At 46.1% G+C, this 23,713-nt stretch overlaps 1 protein-coding gene across 1 annotated transcript in view; it reads right to left on the bottom strand.

Annotated features, from left to right (window-relative positions):
- Positions 1–3,467: 3,467 nt before the first annotated feature.
- Positions 3,468–23,713, bottom strand: part of VWDE (von Willebrand factor D and EGF domains) — a 119,791-nt gene continuing 99,545 nt past the window's right edge. Inside the window, 7 exon segments of the mRNA XM_040352265.1 lie at positions 3,468–3,869; positions 11,200–11,303; positions 11,416–11,511; positions 13,413–13,508; positions 19,012–19,107; positions 20,929–21,024; positions 22,937–23,032. Coding sequence (XP_040208199.1) covers positions 3,855–3,869; positions 11,200–11,303; positions 11,416–11,511; positions 13,413–13,508; positions 19,012–19,107; positions 20,929–21,024; positions 22,937–23,032 — 599 coding nt within the window. The 3' untranslated portion in view covers positions 3,468–3,854.

The following is a 23,713-nucleotide window of genomic DNA, read 5'->3' as shown; positions in this document are numbered from 1 at the left end:
AGAGGAGCCGAGCCTGCCCGACTATACCCGAGTGTACTGCGCTCGGTATATGTTGGCGCAGTGGTTCAAACACAGCGCGGGGATCGAGCGGGGAGGACACCACTATGGCCGCAGAAGGACGCCGGACCGGACGAGGCCGCCGATGGACGACGGGCAGGACACCAACGAGGGGCATCCAAACTGTAAGTATTTATATTTTTTTTCCAGGAATTTTCCTTCAAGTTCGGGGGTGCGCGCTATACGTCGGGGCGCGTTATAGCCAGATAAATACGGTATATGGCCATGTAGATATAACTGCTACAGATGTGATGCCCTTTGTGAAAATTATTTAAACAGGCTTCTAACTTTTTTTAACCCGTTCTGACTGCAATCTGCATATTAATGCCCCATGTCGAGCACAAGTCAATAAATCCCCCCCCCCCCCCCATGAGAGCCAGCAGCCGAAGTGGTTCCTGATCACATGATCACTACGTCAGCTATGCAGGCTGGAGTTGATGATAAAAAATAAAAAAGCGTTCTGTCTGCAAATGAACACTGCCACCTTCAGGCTGCATTGTTGATCTGCATTGCCATCTGTTTAATAGTGTAACTGTCAGATACAGTTGCACTATTAAAAATAATAAAGTCATTAAAAAAAAAAATGTATGCATTTGTAAGTTTTGAAAAAAAACAAAAAAACAGAGCAGGGCTTTTTATTAAAGCAGCATACCAAATAAAAACCCTATATGTCATTAAAAAATAAATTTTAGGTGTGCAAATTACCGTATTTATCTGCGTATAACGCGCACCCCAATTTTAAGAGGGAATTTTCTGGAAAAACTACAGTTATTTAAAATCACTTTTTTTACATTAGACACAAACTTTTTATGAATTCTTAGAATGACTTCTTATTCTCCCATCTAGACTTTCATGATGTCACAAAAAATAAGCAGAATTTCTTTTACCTGACACCTGTAGCGCGGCTTGGGGCTTCTATACCCAAATGTTCAGCATTCTCATTCTGTGGTGAAGGGGAGGGTGAGGAAACCCTTAGGCCTTGTACACACGACCGAACATGTCCGCGGAAACTGGTCCGGTTCGGTCGTGTGTAGGGCCGACCGGACAATTTTCCAGCCTAGCGGACAGGTTTCCAGCGGACAAAAGTTTCTTAGCATGCCAAGAAACTTGTCCGCTGGAAGCCTGTCCGTCGGACATGTCCGATGGTCAGTACGACTCATCGGACATGTCCGCTGGTTATGACGTGTAACCAGCGGCCCGAAATCCCACGCATGCGTCGAAGTGATTCGACGCATTCGTGGAAGCATTGAACTTCCTGGTGCGCGCACGTCGCGGCGTCATCGTCGCCGCCACGCCACCGCGTATTCTGTCCGAGGGGAATTTGATCTGATGGTGTGTACACACATCAGACCAAATGATCCCAGCGGACATGTCCGATGAAAACGCTCCGCGGACCGTTTTCATCGGACATGTCTGGTCGTCTGTACGAGGCCTCAAACGCGGGCAGAGCGGCAGCGCTGCACGAGACTGTAGCGCGTACCTATGGCATACCTCGGAGGGGGACAAGCGCCCGCCGGAAATCACCGAGCCGTCATCTCCACTCGGCTCTCACTTGGCTGTCACGTCCCACACGCACAGTCCCGCCTCCGTCATCGGCATTGCACCATCTCCTGTGACAGACAGAACACTGGTCCAATGCTGGAGGCGGGACTGTGCGTGTGTGACGTGACAGCCAAGTGAGAGCCGAGAGGAGATGACGGCTCCCGTGATTTTCCCCCTATTTTCAGGGGGAAAAAGTGCACGGTATACGCCGATAAATACAGTAGTTAAAAGCCTCGTACACACGATCGGACTTCCATCGGACAAATCCGGGGATTTTTGTCCGAAAGGCATTGTCTGTGAACTTGTTCTGCCATTCACCAAACCAGATGTTTTTCAGCTCTTTACCACCACCCTTTGGGCAACTTCTGCTATTGTTATCTGATGTTTAGCATTGGTTTGGAGCATGCGTGTTTGTACTTTGGGTTTTAGTCCGGACTTGTGTACACACGATCGGATAATCGGACGTAACACATTTATTGTTAGACAGTTGGTGAGCATGAGCAGCCAACATTTGTTGTCGTCAATTCCGCCAACAATTGTCTTAAATTGTCGTAAAATTTGATTGTGTGTACGGGCCTATAGAGTATTTGGTAAGTTCACTGCATGCTGATGCTTTTAAAATTTGGCCCGAGGCATCAATGACTTCGGCCACTTTCACACTGAGTCGCTTTCACGCTAAAAACAGCGCCTAAAAAGCTCACGAAAACGTATTTCCATTAAAATCAATGAATGCTTTCACACTGGGGCAGTGTGCTGGCAGGGCTGTGAAAAACTCGCCTCTCCATTGAAATGAATGGAAAGCTCTTCAAAAGCGCTCAGTGTTTTTACTGGCAGTTTAGAAGCGCCTCGGCGTGAAAGCGGCCTTCTAGTCATGAAATGGTTGAAGAGACACACAATAAGTTTTCTTTAACCACTAGGGTACCGCACACTGTCAAATGACGGCGGGCGGAATACCCTATTGTTCTGACAGGACGTCATAAGACGTCCTGTCATTTAAAGCCTCTAGGGCACCCGCCGCGTCACTGGGAACACAATGCGTGTGCTCGGCGGCCGCCGGGCACCCGCGATTGCCCAGTAACTGAGCAGGGACGTGGAGCTCTCTGTGTAAACACAGAGCTCCAAGTCCTGTCAGGGAGAGAGGAGACCGATCTGTGTTTCTTGTACATAGGGACACAGCATCGGTCACCTCCCCCAGTCACCCCCCTTCCCCCACACAGTTAGAACACTGATCAGGCTACACATTTAACCCCTTCCCCGCCCCCTAGTGGTTAACCCCTTCCCTGCCAGTCACATTTATACAGTAATCAATGCATATTTATAGCACTGTTCACTGTATAAATGTGAATGGTCCCAAAAATGTGTCAAAAAGTGTCCGATGTGTCTGCTATGTCGCAGTCCCGAAAAAAAAAATCGCAGATCGCCGCCATTCCTAGTACAAAATAAATAGAAAAAATATCATAATTATGTCCCCCTATTTTGTAGGCAATATAACAAACCAGTCACTATACGGTTAATGCGATTTTTTTTTTTTAACAAAAATATGTAGAAGAATACGTATCGGCCTAAACGGAGATAAAAAAAAAATGGGATATTTATTATAGCAAAAAGTAAAAAATATTGTGTTTTTTTTCAAAATTGTCACTCTTTTTTTGTTTATAGCGCAAAAACTAAAAACCGCACAGGCGATCAAATACCACCAAAAGAAAGCTCTATTTGTGGGAAAAAAAGGACGTCAATTTTGTTTGGAAGCCACGTCGCACGACCGCGCAATTGTCAGTTAAAGTGACGCAGTGCCGGAAGCTAAAATTTAGTCTGGGCAGGAAGGGGGTTTATGTACACAGTAGGCAAGTCGTTAAAAAAAAAAAAAATCTTGTTATAGTAAATTTTTAAATTACATCCAAAAACCCAAATCTAAAGATAACAAATAAAGTTTCCATATTTGAGAATATACATAAATAACAGTTACGGAAGTAGCGGGTCCTAGTTGGATTACGGCTGTTCAGTTGCTACATTTGTGGGGGGGGAAAAATCCAGTATAAAAAGAGATCTGGGATCTTGCTGATCAGGTGTGATTCTCTTCTTGTATGATGATCCAGGTATAAGCCAGCTCTACCTCTGTGTCCTCTGAGTCACGTCCTCTGGTCTTAGAATGCCGCTAATATTCGTCATTGGAATATTAAATATTGTGTGTTGAGTACAGAGTCAAGTCCTGCTGGATATTTAGTTCACTCAGTGTTTTCTGTAGCAGTCTTCCTTCACCCGCGCGCTCCCTGCAGAATAAAAGTGGGAAAAGTATTAATACTGAAAACTTTATCCAAACTTTTTTTTTTTTTTTTTTTTATTAGGGACTCAGGACCTCTATCCAAACTTTGCAAAAAAACGAATAACACATATCAGGAGAAACTTAACCACTTAAGCCCCGGACCAATATGCGGCCTAAAGACCCAAGGAGTTTTTACAGTTCGGGACTGCGTCGCTTTAACAGACAATTGCGCGGTCGTGCGACGTGGCTCCCAAACAAAATTGGCGTCCTTTTTTTCCCCACAAATAGAGCTTTCTTTTGGTGGTATTTGATGACCTCTGCGGTTTTTATTTTTTGCGCTATAAACAAAAATAGAGCGACAATTTTGAAAAAAATTCAATATTTTTTACTTTTTGCTATAATAAATATCCCCCAAAAACATATATAAAAAAAAAATTCCCCTCAGTTTAGGCCGATACACAATATGTATGTATTCTTCTACCTATTTTTGGTAAAAAAAAATCCCAATAATCGTTTATCGGTTGGTTTGCGCAAAATTTATAGCGTTTACAAAATAGGGGATAGTTTTATTGCATTTTTTTTTTTTTTTACTACTAATGGCGGCGATCAGCGATTTTTTTCGTGACTGCGACATTATGGCGGACACTTCGGACAATTTTGACACATTTTTGGGACCATTGTCATTTTCACAGCAAAAAATGCATTCTTTATTGTGAAAATGACAGTTGCAGTTTCGGAGTTAAACACAGGGGGCGCTGTAACATTTAGTGTTCACTTGGTGTGTGTTTACTACTGTAGGGGGGTGTGGCTGTAGGACTGACATCATCGATCGAGTCTCCCCTATAAAAGGGATCACTCGATCGATGCGCCGCCATAGTGAAGCACGGGGAAGCCGTGTTTACACACGGCTCTCCCCGTTCTTCAGCTCCGGGGAGCGATCGCGACGGAGCGGCTATAAACGAATAGCCGCGCCGTCGTCCCGAATCGCTCCCCGAGGCTTACCGACCGCCGCATGTAGCGGGGGGGTCCCAATCGGACCCCCCACCCACGTCAAGCAGAGCACGTACAGGTACGTTGATGTGCCTGTCCGTGCCATTCTGCTGACGTATATCTACATGAGGAGGTCGGCAAGTGGTTAAAGGGGTTGTTAAAGTGGAGGTTCACCGAAAAACTTTTTTTTTTAACATTAGATCGAGGCTAATTATGCGAAGCAGAATCGGGTGTTTATTTTAAAATCAATGCAGTACTTACCGTTTTAGAGATCGATGTTCTCCGCCGCTTCCGGGTATGATCTGCGGGACTGGGCGTTCCTACTTGATTGACAGCCTTCCGACGGTCGCATAAAGTGCGTCACGAGTTCCCGAAAGTAGCCGAACGTCGGTGCGCAGGCGCCGTATAGAGCCGCACCGACGTTCAGGCTTCTTTCGGCAACTGGTGACGCGATGTATGCGACCGTCGGAAGCCTGTCAATCAAATAGGAACGCCCAGTCCCGCAGCCCATACCCGGAAGCCACGGAGAAGATCTCTCTCTAAAACGGTAAGTACTGCATTGATTTTAAAATAAACACCCGATTCTTCTTCGCATAATTAGCCTCAATCTAATGTTAAAACATTTTTTTCGGGTGAACTCCTACTTTAACCACTTAAGACCCGGACCAAAATGCAGGTAAAGGACCTGGCCAGTTTTTGCGATTCGGCACTGCATCGATTTAACTGACAATTGCGCAGTCGTGTGACGTGGCTCCCAAACAAAATTTTTTTTCCCACAAATAGAGATTTCTTTTGATGGTATTTGATCACCTCTGCGGTTTTTAGTTTTTGCGCTATAAACAAAAATAGAGCGACAATTTAAAAAAAAATTCTATATTTTTTCCTTTTTGCTAGAATACATATCCCCCAAAAATATATATATATATATATAAAAAAAAAAAAAATTCTCAGTTTAGGCCGATACGTATTCTTCTAACTATTTTTGGTAAAAAAAAATATCGCAAGAAGCGTTTATCGATTGGTTTGCGCAAAATGTATAGTGTTTACAAAATAGGGGATAGTTTTATTGCATTTTTATTAAAAACATTTTTTTACTACTAATGGCAGCGATCAGCAATTTTTTTCGTGACCGCGACATTATGGCGGACACTTCGGACAATTTTGATGTAGCTGGGAGCGGCTACCTACATGAAGGGGGCGGATTTTTAAAAGATGGGCAGTACTGGGGGCGGAATTTTTATCAATGGCCAAACAAAGCTGCAAAGGAAATCTTTATCCACTATTCTTTCTGGAAGCTTGCGGGCCGCGTTTAGTCAATTGAAGGGCGGCTTTTTCTATGTTAGATTTATTTTGCAGTTTTGTTTGGCCATCAATAAAAATTCCGCCCCCAACACTGCCCATCATTTAAATATCCGCCCCCTTTGTGTATCTATCCGCCCCTCACCTACATGAATGTGCCTCGGCAACGCGACTCAACAGCTGAGCGCATGCACACTTCCACCCGGGCACTATTCGATAGCCTGGCACTTCTCAACAGAACACCGGCAGTCAAAGGTCTTTCGTTTTGTGGGATGGTTGGCATTGGGCATGGTGACTGATGTCAATTTCATCACTGGATGACATAGCTGATGTTGGATGTACATTGTGGGATATGTTGTTTATTTATTGTTACAGAACTTTCCGAAAACTGTGCGTTTATATACTTTTCACTTTTTTGTGAATGAGCACTATGTACCTCTAAGGCCCCTTTCAGACGTCCGCTCCGCCTGTCCGTTATTACAAGTCCGTTAACGGACTTGTAATACATCCCTATGGGAACGCGTCCGTTAGCGGATGGAGCATCCGCTAACGTCCGCGTCCGTAGGGATCCGGTTTTCGGACGGAAGAAAACCCTATTTTTCTTCCGTCCGGCGGAACGGAACTGATGCAGACGGACAGACGGTCCGTCTGCATCCGGTTCCCCATAGGCAGAGGCGTCTCTAGGGGGGGGCCAGAGGGGGCCCTGACCCCCCCAACATTATGCTGTGCCCCACCATGTGCCCCCCCAAAAAAAAAAATTTTTTTTTGCTTTTTTTTTTTTTTTTTTTTTTTCGGGCCGCCGCTGGAGTAACAGTCTCTCCTGAGAGGGAGAGCGTCCCCAGTCAGCTCTGCGGGGCATTCCTCCCCCCTCCCTCTGCTCGCTGACACTGCATAATGCGAGCGTTCACACAACCACAGCCGCCCGATCTGCTCCTTCCCCTGCATCCTCATTGGCACGGAGAAGAGCGAGTTGCAGAAAGGACTCCATGAGCACTGTGGGGGAGGGGGGCCCAAGCCTTCATCTCAGTTACTGAAAAAACAGACTGATTTCTCCCGTCCTTAGGACAGGAGAACCAGCCTGTAAATTCCGAGAGTGGTGACTGCAAGCTGAGCCAAGTGTCAGTCTATGACACTCTTTTACAGCCCAGCGAGTCTAGCCACCCCCCCCACTCTCCTCACATATGAGCAGGGAGGAATAAAGCTCCTCCTCCTTCTCCTTTCAGTCCCGCCCACACTATCTCAGTGTGCTGTATCTGAAGAGAGGGGATGTGTGTTCAGGAAATATGAAAATCAGCAGCATGTGTGTGAATGATGCCTGAGATTCTAGCCTGGACCGTGGGTATGTGTGTGCACTGCAGACTGCAGTACACTGTAATCACTGAACTGCATTATCTCCATCCCTTCTCTCCCCCATCTGTCTCCCTCCCCCTCTCCTGTTCTTTCAAGACATTCACAATTTACTTTCTGTAAAGGTCACCACCGTTTACGATATTCCAATCCATCGCCCCATGACAGGTTATCCGACAGTCCGACAGACATCAGACACGACCCATTTCATTTCCCAGAATAAACGAGACAAAACAAGCTCTGGTACTGGCTCCAAAATGAATGAATGAATCCTTTAATGGTAACTTAGCTTTGTTATATACAGTACAAGCATGTTACAGTTAATCACAGGGACAAAGACACACTCCACCCACACATCACACAATGGGGGGCTTCATACACATTATTTTACATAATAACATTCCGATGAGTTAATTACTACTTATTACCCAGACGGTCTGGCTCCGCATTTAGAGGGGTTAATTACTACAGCTTGACACATTCACATTCCACATCTTAACAGTGTCATATACAATGAACAGGTCTTAGGAGAAGACCTAATTAGCACAATGGACACAAAACAGTATTAGCATCACACAAAGGAGTGTCTAGGAGCAGACTCAATTAACACCTCAAAAGCATGTGTCCCCCCCATTGAATGAAAACACTCTATTGACCTGTCGGAGTCAGACTTTAACAACTTGTAATATTTCAAGATATCCTGCAATACATGAATTATCAGTAATGTCCCATCTCATGTAATTTATAATTATCATTTCTCAGTCACCCTATGCCCAAAAGGGCATAGTGACGCTGGCACAGGAGTAAACCCCATCCTTCAAAAGTCTCTGGGTGTCACGGGCCATTCTGTTACACTTTCACTTTCAGTTAGGCAGGTAATATACAATGCAATTTTTTTTCCTACATCCACAGATTGCAGGAAAGAAACTTGCATGATTCCCCCATCAACACAAACAGTGCTGACGGGAATATCCCTCCTGCCCAGCAATTGTATTCTATACAGCAACCACTGGTGATAATCATAAGAGAATCTGCTCATTAATGGTTCAAATCTCAGCCAGTTCCTGCTGAACCAGCTGAGATTTAAAATGTCTATGGCTGGTCTTAGCTCTTAGGCAGCCCATACATTGATCACTATTTTTCATTCAACTATTAGGTTGAATAAAAAAAAAAAGAAATGATCCAATTACCCCATCTACACATTATAGGTGGATGGGGGAATCGTCCCAGTGTGGACCAGTGCTGGAACAACCAGAGTTACTGTCCTGTCCCGGCTATTCACAGCACTGGTCTCTGTCTCCATGGCAGCGGCGGCAGGACATTGGAACCCAGAGCTGGTTACTTTATGGGGCTGATGTACAGGAGGGCCAGCACAATTTGTTGTTAGAGATGGGCTGGGCATGTTCAAAATTCCACATGCCAGAGCCTGCCAGGAAGCCCACACTGCACAGCGCTAATCACAGGCAGTGAGACATTTCTCGGTCCGCAGCTGCACAGATCAGGAAAGGTCTCACTGCCTGTGATTAGCGATGTGGAGTGTCGGCTTCCTGGCGGGATCGGGCATGTGGGATTTCAAACACACCCAAGCCCATCTCTATTGGTTGTAGACAGTTGAGCTCCCTGCAGGTTGCTTAGCAGCAGTGGACCCTTCTCTGACATGCTGATCGTGATGCAATCCAGGTGATGCTCTTAGTCAAATCCTAGTGTTAAATATCAGAGATTTTATTGATCAAAGCCCACACTTTACAGGCATAGAGCCCACACGGCTGCGGAACATACGTTTGATTATATATATATATGTGGTTGTACTCTTGATGCTAATAAATATTGTGTTTATTAGATCTGACTGGGAGCATCACCTGGATCACATGCTGATCAGCATGTCAACAGAGAAGGTTATACAGCATTACTGCTGCTAGGTGACCAGCTGGGGGCTCAGTTCTCTATAACCAATAGTGCCAGCCTTCCCCTGCATGCACCCATAATGTCACCAGCACTAGGACCTAATAGACTGCCGCCGCTGCCAAGGAGACAGACGCCAGACCAGCTCTGTAAATAGCAGGGACAGGACAGCTGGGGATCCCCACTGTGGCAGAACACCAGGGCCCGGTGGCAAGACAACCTTTGCAACCCTGAAAGTTCTCCCACTGCTTTGGACCCTTATATTTTATTGGTGTGCTGGTGACATATATCTCTTGTTTTCTGCCACCCTGGGGGGCCCCAGTATAGTAGGAAGGGAGCTCACGACAGAACATGTAAAAGGGCCCGTTGTGGGATCGTAGTAAAGGGCCCCAGGAGATTTTATATATATATATACTGTATATATATAAAATTGCATTTTATAGTTGGCCTCCCTACTTTTTTCCCTGTCCCCCCATGTGCCCCCCCTAAATATGAAAGCTGGAGACGCCACTGCCCATAGGGCAGAGCGGAGCTGAGACAGGGCGGTCCCTGCACTGGGTGCGGGAACCGCCCTATCCGCCGACAGCTCAGCGGGGATCCCCGCTGAGCCGACGGAGACACACGGAGCGGACCCAGAAACGGTCCGCTCCGTGTGAAAGAGCCCTTACTCATTCACATGGGGGGGTTGGGTGCTCCTTACTGTTAAAGGGGGCTTTCAAAATGATGATAACTCTTCTCATCCGCAGGCCCCCACAATCACCAGGCTAGGGTTGTGGGGAAGATGCCCCCCGCTCTCATCAACATGGCCCCCCCCCCCATGTAAAAGGCATGTATGTGGCCTGATATATTTTAAGAGGGTACACGCTCATCCCCTCTTTTCTAGCCTGCAGGCTCAGATAAGGGTCTGGTGTTGATTTTTTAAAGGGGACCCTACACTTTTTGTTCTTGATTTTTGCATAGGGCTTCCCCTCAAAATCCATACCAGACCTCAAAGGCCTGAATTATGGGAAAGGCTACGAAAAGTCCTGGGCCCAGATTCACGTAGGGCGGCGTAACTTTGTGTGGGCGTAGCGTATCTTATTTACGCTACGCCGCCGCAACTTAGAGAGGCAAGTGCAGTATTCACAAAGCACTTGCATCCTAAGTTGCGGCGGCGTAGCGTGAATGGGCTGGCGTAAGCGCGCGTATTTCAAAGTAGGCAGGTCATGGGCGTGTTGTATTTAAATTAAGCGTGACCCCATGTAGATGCATGGCCGAACGAACAGCGAATGCGCGCATCACGTCGAATTTACGCCCTAAGATACGCCGGCTCAATGCATGTGACGTGAACGTAACCTACACACAGCCCCATTCACGTACGACTTACGTAAACGACGTAAAAAGATACGCTTGTTCCGACGTCCATACCTTGCATGGGCTGCGCCACCTAGAGAGCAGCTTTATCTTTACGCCGTCGTATGTCTTGCGTAAACGGCGTAACTAATTGCGATGGGCGTACGTATGTTCGTGAATCGGCGTATCTACGGTATTTGCGTAAATCAACGTACACGCCCCTAGCGGCCAGCGTAAATATGCAGCTAAGATACGACGGCGTAGGAGACTTACGCCGGTCGCATCTTAGCAACAGATAAGCGTATTTGAGACTACGCTTATAGATACAACGGCGCCGCATTCGGACTTACGACGGCGTATGTACTGATACGCCATCGTAAGTCTTTGTGAATCCGGGCCCAGGTGATTGTGACTAACTATTACTAGATATACGGAGCATACATAAAAAAAAAGCACCCAGCCATTACCTGTATTCTCTGACTACACATGACTCCAGTGTATCCAGGGCGACAGGAACATACGTTGGGTGAGATACATCGACCGCCATATAAACACTTGTAATTACACACGGCTGAAATAACACAGAAAACCCGATGAACAAGGAGACATTTTCCTGTCTTGTGATATAAATGTATATAAACAAAGACATGGCACACCACCGTGAGATACAAAGCATTACTTACGGCTCTGGCACTGAGCCCCTTCCCATTCCGGGGGGCACTGGCATGTGTTGGGGCCGATACACTCACCGCCATTCTTACATTTCTGGTGACATATTGCTGTGGAAATCAGAGACCAACATTTCAATTAATCAAGGTAAATATACAGCGGGAAGAAAAACACAGTAAGTGCTATAAAACGTTGTTATATTGAACGTAAGAATGTATCAGGTTCACTGTCCCTGTGTTTTCTATTCAAATAGAGGATAACTTTATGTTTTTGTAATTAGTTAAAGTAACACAGAGCTTATGAGGTTTTCAAGAGTCCCATTTTTCTTCTTTTATTGTGGAAAGGCAGAAATCACATATAGTATACCAGTGGTGGCCAACTTTCTTGATGCGGGGGGCCTGATGTGTGGCCCTCAACATAACTAAAGAGCCGCACATACATTTCTGTGAATAATCATTGTCGGAGACAGCAGACAACAACAGGATACAGACGAAGACTGATGGAATGATACAAGAGACTGCGGGCATGATACAAGAAATGGTCAGAGACTGCAGACATTGTACAGGAGATGGTCAGAGACTGTGGACAGGATAAAAGAGATGGTCAGATACAGTGGATATGCTACAGGAGATGGTTAGAGAAAGTAGACTTGATACAAGAGATGGTCAGAGACTGCAGACATTGTACATGTGATGGTTAGAGACTGTGGACATGAACAAGAGATAGTTAGAGACTACAGACAAGATCCAAGAGATGACCAGAGACTGCAGACAAGATCCAAGGGATGGTCAGAGACTGCAGACACGATACAAGAGATAGAGATTGCGGACATGATACAAGCGATGGTCAGAGACTGTGGACATGACACAAGTGATGGTCAGAGGCTGCAGACATGATACAAGAGATGGTCAGAGGCTGCAGACGTGATACAAGAGTTACTCAGAGACTGCAGACATGACAGAGATGGTGAGAGACTGTGGACGTGATACAAGAGATGGTCAGAAGCTGCAGACATGATCCAAGAGATGGTCAGAGACTGCAGACATTATACAAGCGATGGTCAGAGACAGAGGACATTGTACAGGAGATGGTTAGAGACTGTGGACGTGATACAAGAGATGGTCAGAAGCTGCAGACATGATCCAAGAGATGGTCAGAGACTGCAGACATTATACAAGCGATGGTCAGAGACAGAGGACATTGTACAGGAGATGGTTAGAGACTGCAGACATACTACAGGAGATGTTTTGAGACTGTGAACATGATACAAGAGATGGTCAGAGACTGCAGACATGATACAACAGATGGTCAGAGAGAGAGAGAGAGAGGACATTGTACAGGTGATGTCAGAGACTGTGGACTGATACAAGAGATGGTCAGAGACAGAGGACATTGTACAGGAGATGGTTAGAGACTGAAGACATACTACAGGAGATGTTTTGAGACTGTGGACATGATACAAGAGATGGTCAGAGACTGCAGACATGATACAACGGATGGTCAGAGAGAGAGGACATTGTACAGGTGATGTCAGAGACTGTGGATTGATACAAGAGATGATCAGGGACAGAGGACATTGTAGAGGAGATAGAGACTGCAGACATAATACAGAAAATGGTTAGAGACTGTGGACATGATATAAGAGATGGTTAGAGACTGTGGACATGATACAAGAGATGGTTAGAGACTGTGGACATGATACAAGAGATAGTTAGAGACTGAAGACATGCTGTAGGAGACTGTCAAAAACTGTGAACATGCTATAGGAGTTGTTGGAGACTGGGGGACACATGCTTCAGGAGACAGCCATAGACTGGACACCTATTACATGAGACTGCTGAAAATCACTGCCATAACATGGCAATAGAGAAACACAGATTCATGTCTGCAGGGGTCCAGAGGGCAGATTAAAAAAACAACAACATAGTGCCGCATGCAGCCAGGGTAGTATACGTTTACACACACATATAGTAAATATAGATCCTGTATTCATTGAGAAATCCCCCCTTACGTGTATTGCATCGCTTTCCTTTCCAGCCTGATGGACAGGAGCAAATATGGGGACCGACACACTTTCCTCCGTTCATACATGTTGGGTCACAAACACCTAAAAAAGACAATCCAGAGAGTATACTTTATATCCTATATGGACAGAATAAAGAACAGACGTGTGCTGCAACTACTTGTCTTCTGGATTTCTATACACTGGAGGTAAATACAAAGGATATCCTCCAGTTGTGTTGTCACACGACAACCTTTAGGTTTTGTTTCGAGTTCTGTTCACTATGACATATACAGTATATATACCACTCCCTCCTCTCGCCCTTATTTGTTTCTTGTCCTAGTCTTTCACTCCATCTCCCTTTTACTCCTTAGCTCCTTGGACAATGTTGGGGAAAAAGGTATAATATAATGGGAATAAGAAGTGAGTCCAGGAATGTTACTAGGGTAAGGGATTATATAAACTGGGATATGAGCTGAGTCCATGGGCATCCGCAGAACTTTTTTTTAGAGGGGCATCATTTTAAGGTTACCCATGCCCCACCCCCTTTTGACAATGTCAAGAAGGGGAGGGGCTTAGCCGCCACTCGCAAGTATTTATTTTTAATGGAGAAACGGCAGACAATAATTCAGGCGTGTGCTATGTACAGGGTGCAGAATCCAGGTGTGTGCTATGTACAGGATGCAGAATCCAGGCAGGTGCCATGTACAGGGTTCAGAATCCAGGCGTGTGCTATGTACAGGGTGCAGAATCCAGGCAAGTGCTATGTACAGGGTGCAGAATCCAGGCAAGTGCTATGTACAGGGTGCAGAATCCAGGTGTGTGCTATGTACAGGGTGCAGAATCCAGGCGTGTGCTATGTACAGGGTGCAGAATCCAGGTGTGTGCTATGTACAGGGTGCAGAATCTAGGCATGTGCTATGTACAGGGTGCAGAATCCAGGTGTGTGCTATGTACAGGGTGCAGAATCCAGGTGTGTGCTATGTACAGGGTGCAGAATCCAGGCGTGTGCTATGTACAGGGTGCAGAATCCAGGCGTGTGCTATGTACAGGGTGCAGAATCTAGGCGTGTTCTATGTACAGGGTGCAGAATCTAGGCGTGTTCTATGTACAGGGTGCAGAATCCAGGCGTGTGCTATGTACAGGGTGCAATGAGAATATTTGCCAGCACACCATGGAACGATGTAAATAGCGTCCAAATGGATGATTTATTGCATGATCACAGCACAAGGAGAGTGCAACGTTTCGGAGCCACGCAGGACCCCTTCGTCAGACATGTGATGTACAGGGTGTAAATTCCAGGCGTGTGCTATGCCAGTATGCATACCCAATCCCCCCACAGAAGAGAATCGTCTATAACTCACAGTGGCAGGTCAGGCTCCTGACATAGGCTCCCGTTGATGCACGCTGCAGGCTTAAAGCGGTGGCTCACCCTTATTGACAACTTTCCATCATTAAATTAGGCATGCCTGTATTTATTTTTTTAGCCCGGTACTCACTGTGCAATCCTAGCGAGACGATTCCGACTCCCCGCGGGGAATGGGCGTTCCTATCCAGAGGGCTATGGCACGTCACGCTCCCCGAAGATAGCTGGAGTAGGTCTCAGCTCTTCACGGCGCCTGCGCATAGACTATGCGCAGGCGCCGTGAAGCGCCAAGTCCTATTTCGGCTATTTCCGGAGAAGCGTGACGCGCCATAGCTGGCCGTCAATCACCTTCCCTCTGGATAGGAACGCCCATTCCCCGCGGGGAGTCAGAATCTTTTGTATAGGATTGCACAGTGAGTACGGGGCTAAAAAAATAAATACAGGCATACTGTAGCTTGCGCTACTATGCCTAATTTAATAATAGAAAAAAAATATGTTTTATTAGGGTGAACCACCGCTTTAAGGGGCTGTGGATAACGTGCTCCTCCTCTGTGGTATATGCAGAGCAGGAAGGGTTTTGTGTTTGCTGACTCCTGATGCTAGAGACCAGCGCTGTCTTAAAATCGGACGATAAAAAGCCCTGCCGGCTCCAGCCCACAGTGCAATCTTCTTTCCTGTGCTGGGTGCTGGTACATGGAGAGCATTCCAGCACCCGCTGACCGTCTGGGTGATTAGGATGTACGTGCCTGGGCACAACATGTGCACACACCTATGGCGCACACCTTGCTGATCCCTGATTCCAGGAGGGGGCACTTGCCCCCCCCCCCCTTTGCCCCTACGGACGCCCATTGAGTCCAGGAATGTTACCAGGGTAAGGGATAAATAGGGAATAGGAGCCAAGTCCATGGAGGGGATTTAGAAGCCCAAGGTTTCTCATGTTCCTCTCCATCTGACATATTGTGCAGCTATTTTAACCATTGGCTCCTCTTCTCCCAGTAGAACGTGGAGTTTCTCTTTCTATTCTATAGAAGTTAAGTCTGGGATGAGATCGGAGAGCCTCTGGTTAGTGTCCCTCACTGATGAGTAGTTGGGGCATCATAGCAGGAAATGGGCCTCATCCTTCAGGACCCATTGGTCCCATCTCTGGCATAGTCTACTCTTCTTGGGTTTGAAGGTCTGTCTGTACCGTCCTGAGATGATTTCCAGGCTGTATATACTCAGGGCCAGATTCTCGTAGATCGGCGTATTTTTGTGCGGGCGTAACGTATCCTATTTACGTTACGCCTCCGCAACTTAGATGGTCAAGTGCTGTATTCTCAAAGCACTTGCTCCGTAAGTTGCGGCAGCGTAGCGTAAATAGGCCGGCGTAAGCCCGCCTAATTCAAATTTGGAACAGGGGGGCATGTTTTATGTAAATAACGTGTGACCCGACGTGATTGACGTTTTTCACGAACGGCGCATGCGCCGTCCGTGGAATATCCCAGTGTGCATTGCTCCAAAGTACGCCGCAAGGACGTATTGGTTTCGACGTGAATGTTAATGACGTCCAGCCCCATTCACGGACGACTTACGCAAACGACGTAAAATATTCAAAATTCTACGTGGGAACGACGTCCATACTTAACATTGGTACGCCGCATGTATGCCTCATATAGCAGGGGTAACTTTACGCCGGGAAAAGCCTAACGTAAACGGCGTATCTGTACTGTGTCGGCCGGGTGTACGTTCGTGAATTCGCGTATCTAGCTGATTTACATATTTCTAGGCGTAAATCAGTGTACACGCCCCTAGCGGCCAGCGTAAATATGCAGTTAAGATCCGTAAGAAACTTACGCCGGTCGGATCTAATAGAAATCTATGCGTAACTGATTCTAAGAATCAGGCGCATAGATACGACCGCTCAGACTCAGAGATACGACGGCGTATCTGGAGATACGCCGTCGTATCTCCTTTGAGAACCTGGGCCTCAGTGTGTACAGGCACAGGGTCTGTCTTTGGGGTCTTGTAGCATCTCCAGGTATGGGGCCAGTCTGTAGCATTTTTGTAGTGACTGGTAAGTAGTTTGTGAGAGTTTATTTTATAAGTGTACCTTTGACACTTTTTCATTACAGTTATTTATTATGCACTTTATTTGAGATTCTGTCAGTCCACATTGTTGGGAGCTTTGAATGGACAAGGTGCTGATGAGTTGTTGCAGGCCACTTAGTTTGGAATGATCTTTGTTGGTCAGTAAGGCCTCGTACACACGACAGAGATTCTCGGCAGAATTCACCGAGAAACTCGGTCAAAACCCGGATTCTGCCGAGAATCTCTGTCGTCTGTACAGTTTTGGCTCGATGGAGCCGCCGAGGAACTCGACGAGAAAATAGAGAACATGTTCTCTATTTTCTCGTTGTCCTCGTTCTTCTATGGGAGAAGCCGGCCCGCCGAGCTCCTCGGCGGCTTCATCCCAAAACTCGACGAGGAACTCGACGTGCCAAGCACGTCGAGTTCCTCTGTCGTGTGTACGGGGCCTCACTCTCTTCATTTCATTATCTCCCTCTTCTTCCTTATATCTTTATCTCTCAGTTTTTTTTTTTCTCTTTTCTCTCCCTTTCTCACCCTTCTTTTTAACCTACTCTCCCTTCTCTCTCCTTTATTTTCTTTCTTGCTGTCTCACTCACGCACTGTCTGCTTTCTTTCTCTTTCTTTCCTTCTCTCTTTCGCTTTCTTTCCTTCTTTCCCTCTCTTTCGTTCTCCCTTTTTCTCTCACTTTCGTTCTCACTTTCTTTCCTTCTCTCTCTTTCGTTCTCCTTTCTCTTCTCATTGGTTTTATTTTCTTCTCCTTTCTCTTCTCTTTTATCCCTTTCTTTCCTTCTCCTTTCTCGTCTCCTTTTTTTCTTTCTTTCCTTCTCCTTTTTCTTCTCTTCTTTTCCTTTCTTCCCTTCTCCTTTTCACCTCTTTCATTCTTTCTTTCCTTCTCCTTTCTCTTTTATCCCTTTCTTTCCTTCTCCTTTATTGTCTCCTTTTTTTCTTGCTTTCCTTCTCGTTTCTCTTCTCTTCTCTTCTTTTCCTTTCTTCCCTTCTCCTTTTCACCTCTTTCATTCTTTCTTTCCTTCTCCTTTCTCTTTTATCCCTTTCTTTCCTTCTCCTTTATCGTCTCCTTTTTTTCTTGCTTTTCTTCTCGTTTCTCTTCTCTTCTTTTACTTTCTTCCCTTCTCCTTTCACCTCTTTCATTCTTTCTATCTTTCCTTCTCCTTTTTCTTCTCTTCTTTTCCTTTCTTCCCTTCTCCTTTTCACCTCTTTCATTCTTTCTTTCCTTCTCCTTTCTCTTTTATCCCTGTCTTTCCTTCTCCTTTCTCGTCTCCTTTTTTTCTTTCTTTCTTTCTTTCCTTCTTCTTTCTCTTCTCTTCTTTTACTTTCTTCCCTTCTCCTTTCAGCTCTTTCATTCTTTCTTTCCTTCTTTTCCTTTTCTTCATTCTCTTTCCTTCTCCTTTCTTTGTTGTTCTTTTTTCTTTCTCCTTCTTTTCTGTTCTTTCTTTCCTTCTCCTTTTTCTCTTTCATTCTTTCTTTCCTTCTCCTTTCTCTTCTCTTTAGTTTTTTCTTTCCTTCTCTTCCTTCTCCCCGATAACAGACCTCTCAGGCTCTGAGGAAAGGTGTGCCCCAGAAACGTTAGCCGGTCCGCCGCTAAAGGGTACCATTGAATCCTTGGTATCATCAAGTCTTGCTGGCTGGGACCAAGAAGACTGGTCTGATTAATTGACAAAGCTGTATTCAAACTCTCGTTTGTGAGTATAAATCACCTGTTTTTACTAAAATAAAAATCTCTTATGATAATGCACTAGGTCGGTGCGCCCTTCCTCTTTTGTTTTTTCTTTTCTCTCAGTCTGTGAACGCCCATGGTTCAGAGGAGAGCTGCAAGACCTGTCATTTTATCTTACGATTGGACTGCATTACCCCATAACAAAAACACCAGAGCGCAGGAGAATTTTTTGTATTGTATTCTTCCTCTCCTACCATTGTTTCTTTCCTTCTCCTTTCTCTTCTTTTTTGTTCTTTCTTTCATTTCACCTCAATTTTTTTTCTCTGTCCATTACTTCTGTCCTTCTCTCTCTCTATTATTCTTCTTTTATTATCTCTCTTTTCTCTCCTCTCCCTCTCACCTCATACACATTTTTTTCCTCTGTATAAATCAGAAACTGGGGACAGAACAGAGACAGAGGAGAAGCAGAGCTCAGTGCAGAGACATTCACATTCACCTACTTGTCTGACATCTTTTACCGATGTATCCGTCTGGACAGCTGCACATATTATTCCTCATACACTGACCGCCATTCTTACAGGGGGGGCTGCACACCGCTGAAATCATACAACACAGGAATGGGGGTATACATCACCCATCATTATCAAATCATGTCAGTGTGAGACTGATAACAGAAAATGAATATATCATTTAAAACAAATAACTATTAAAGCTGACCGTACATTACGTTATACAGTTTTCATATTCAATATTTTTGTGCACTGTTTGAATAGATATAGCAAAACAATGAAATGGTCTAATAAACAGAGCAAAGGGGAGCAAATAAAAAAGGTTAATTGTTAGAATTTGCACATAATGCACAAGTTTTATAATACAATATCCCTATAAGGCCCCATACACACCATAGAATCCATCCGCAGATAATTCCCAGCAAATGGGTTTCAGCGGATAGATCCTATGGTGTGTACACGCCAGCGGATCTTTTTCCGCGGATATTTCTCCCCTGGGATGGATTCCAGCAGATCGGATATTTGCTGACATGCACAACATATCCATCTGCTGGAGTCCATCCCAACGGATGGATCCGCTGGTCTGTACAGACTCACCGAATCCATCCGTCCGAAGGGATCCCCCGCATGCGTCGCAATGATTCAACGCATGCGTGGAATTCCTTATATGACAGCGTCGCGCACGTCGCCGCGTCATAATCGCGGCGACGGCGCGACACGTCATCGCCAGAGGATTTCGGCGCGGATTTCAATGCGATGGTGAGTACACTCCATCGCATTAAAATCTGCTGAAATCCTCGAGAGGATTTATCCGCGGAAACGGTCCGCTGGACCGTATCCGCGGATAAATCCTCCCGTGTGTATGGGGCCTAAGATTCAAAGATTATAACACAGTACATACAGTACATGTATTATAAAGTCATCTGTATAAGACTTGTGTTTCGTATTCTTAGTTGCAGGGCCGATCCTAGGCAGAGTGCTTTGCACCCAGGCGCCTGCAGAGGTGGGGGCGCCGATGTGTATACACACAAAAAAGTGCCTCAAAGAAGCTACTTGCAGGACATTTTTGGACGTCCCGCAAGCGCACCGCTCCAGTGTGAAAGCACCCGGGCTCTCACACTGGGATTACAGATGAGGCTTTTATCAGGCGCTATTTTTAATGCTGAAGTGCCTGAAAAAAACCTCCAGTGTGAAAGGGGTCTAATGGTATCATCTTCTGTACTATTGTATGCAGTCTCTGACCATCTCCTATATCATGTCTGCAGTCTCTGACCATCTCCTGTACTATGTCTGCAGTCTCTAATCATCTCCTGTACTATGTCTGCAGTCTCTGACCATCTCCTATATAATGTCTGCAGTCTCTGATCATCTCCTGTACCATGTGTGCAGTCTCTGACTGTCTCCTGTACTATGTCTGCAGTCTCTGACCGTCTCCTGTATCATGTCTGCAGTCTCTGATCATCTCCTGTACCATGTCTGCAGTCTCTGACTGTCTCCTGTACTATGTCTGCAGTCTCTGACCATTTCCTGTATTATGGCTGCAGTCTCTGACCATCTCCTGTAACATGTCTGTAGTATGTCTGGGGGTCTTTCTAACAGACTCTCTAACAGAAGCCCTCTCTGTGTCCATCAGAGAGGCCCCCCCTCCAGGTCCCAATACAGTACTCTGCTTCTCTTCCTGTATTTTGTTTATTGTTAAGAGATCATGTAAGGATCCCAGGGTAATGACTTTGTGGGGGATTATCTCTGTGGTTGAGTCATTGCCATAGAAACATTTGTAAAGGGGAGGAGTTAGTAAAATGACCACACCCATGTGGGGGCGCCAGAAATATTTCTGCACCCAGGCGCCTGTGACCCTAGGATCAGCCCTGCTTAGTTGATATAGACTGTAGACAGCAGGAGACTCACCATTCTGGCACTGAGCTCCATAGAAGCCATTGGGGCAGAGACACACATTGGACTTCAGACAAGTGCCACCATTGAGGCACACGGGGTGGCACACCACTAAATAAATTCAAACAGAAAAGAAAACGTTATGAAATACTGTATATGAAGATCAAACCTTTGAAAAATACAGAAATCATAAACCCTGAAATGATTTTAGCAATATTTAAAGGGGCACTGTCATGACATGAGAGATCAATAGAGGCTTCAATAATTAAACTTTCTATTGAGAATATTAAAATATAAAGATAAGTAGTTCTGATGCGTCTCTGCTTCTCGTATGTGGAATGGGTCGCCCTGTTTTCCAAATCCTGTGCGGTCCAACTTCTTCTTTCCTCATGCCAACATAGCAGCCTACGTGTGATAGTATGCTGCCATTGATTGGCACCAGGAAATAAAATTACAGTATGTATTATTTAACTACTTACCGCAAACCGCGTCATTGTACGTCGGTACTTTGACATAGAATACCGGAGTTATGACAGCAGATAGCTGCCATAACCCTGGTATTTTCTGAAACGGCAGGTGGTCCTCTTTATTATAATTGAGCTAACACATGAAGATAGTGGCGGCCAGCCCTGAAGGAGAAGGCACCGGACAGCGAGCGGGAGAAGAACTGGGGAGCGGAGATGGTAGAAGAAGACCCCCGGAGAGCGGAGAAGACCCTCCGGAGAGCGGAGAAGACCCCCGAGAGCGGAGAAGACCCCCCCGGAGAGCGGAAGAGAACCAGACGGCGGCGAAGAAGAAGCCCCCCCCAGAGAGCGGAAGAGAACCAGACGGCGGTGAAGAAGAAGCCCCCCTGCTAAAAGAGCTAAAGAAGACAGGGGGGGCCCCCGGAGCAGACTAATAAATTATTTTAAAAATCCTGTGTCGTGTGTTTATTTACTTTTACACTTTGCCTCCAGGTGAATGGGTAGGGGTACGATGTAACCCATATTTATTCACTTAGGGTGGGGGGGCCAGTATCTGGGGGCCCCCTTATTTAAGGGGGCTCCCAGATTCCGATAAGCTCCCCGCCCGCAGACCCCGACAACCAACGGCCAGGGTTGTCGGAAGAGGCCCTGTCCTTATCAACATGGGGACAGGGTGCTCTGGGGTGGGGGGGGGGCCCGCAGTGCGCCCCCCTGCCCCAGAGCACCCAACCCCCCCATGTTGAGGGCATGCAGCCTGGTACGGCTCAGGAGGGGGGGGCGCTCGCTTGTCCCCACCCCCATTCCTGATTGGCCGGGCAGCGTGCTTTGGATACGGGTCTGGTATGGATTGTGGGGGGACCCCCCACGTCGGTTTTTCGGCATAGGGGGGGTCTCCTTACAACCCATACCAGGCCTAAGGGCCTGGTATGCTCCTGGGGGGGAACCCATGCCGTTTTTTTATTTAAAATTTGGCGTGGAGTTCCTTCTCAGGATGCATACCAAACGCCGCAGCTAGAATTGGTGGGGAATTCAAGTCGGATCTCCCGTCGCTTCTATGACGCGCTTGCTGGAATATGCTTTGTCTATTCCAGCGAGTGCGAGATGTCGGCACCCTGTCGCCGAGAATCAGCGCGATGCTGTCGTGCTGGAAACACATTCTCGGCAACAGGTACAGTAGGAAAAAAACACTCCCTGTGGGTATGTGCCCTAAGGGACACATTATAGATAAGCTGTGGTTTGGCTGTCTGTCTTCTGCTGGATGGTCCCATTTGGGGTAAGGACTGTAAAAAAGTAGGGATGTAGTCAACAGATCTTTGAATGTGGGCTTTTCCACAGGTCATAGAAATACAGAAAGGAAGCCAGACCAAAACCGGATGAAAGAGTCCAAGATGGCGTTCATTTTGGTAAAAAGAAAAGTATTGAATTTTGGAGCCCCGGAATGAAAGGAATGGGGTGGACTGTAATGCTGGGGTTATAAAAGCTAAGTATTAGGCAGGTAGCCTAGGCACCTTTGATGCATTTAAATAATGTATTCCATTATTCTCATCAATAACACTTACCTGTGCTGCAGGTAGGTCCACTCCAGCCAGGTTTGCATTTGCACACATCGGGGGCCACACATTCACCTCCATTCTCGCAGTGCCGGTTACACACCACTGTATGAAGAAAATACAAGATTGGCAGCTATAAGAGCCTTACTATAAGGGACGCATCTCCTCCTTGTCACCTGTCCTCTAGGAACATATTGCAGCATCTGTAGAGCAGTTCTGATATTGATTTCTAGCTGGGATGACCACCTATAGCAGGAATCCTGAACCCGCGGCCCTCCAGCTGTTGCGGAACTACATGTCCCATGAGGCATTGTGATACTCCGACATTCACAGACATGACTAGGCATGATGGGGATTGTAGTTCCTGAACAACTGGAGGGCTGTAGTTTGAAGACCCATGACCTATAGACATAGATCATTTCCAGATCTAACTAGATCAATCATCAGTGATCTTGTGTCTATCAGGTCCTTCACTATGGATACAAAACAACTCACAGAGCTCCATTTTGTCAGATTGGTCGACCTACAATGCAAGTTTCCATCTGCAGGTGGTGCTGTAGGTAGATCTTGAGATTGTGCCTACAATCCTAACATAGGGACTGTACAGGGACACCATCTTTGTTGAACCAAGTCATGAGTCTAATTAAATTATACGTAAACCCCAGAACAAAATATAATACAATACAGTTTACCAGTCCTTCGATGTGGTGGCTGCATTCGTTTTCCTTTTTTTTGGGCTATGAACATTTTCAACAATCCGGGGCCCTTACAGGTGTATTGCCTGTA

This window comes from Rana temporaria, chromosome 5 (assembly GCF_905171775.1).
Source record: "Rana temporaria chromosome 5, aRanTem1.1, whole genome shotgun sequence".
In the NCBI taxonomy this organism is placed as follows: Eukaryota; Metazoa; Chordata; class Amphibia; order Anura; family Ranidae; genus Rana; species Rana temporaria.
Note: the sequence above shows the minus strand (reverse complement) of the source record. Positions and strands in the feature narration are given on the sequence as shown.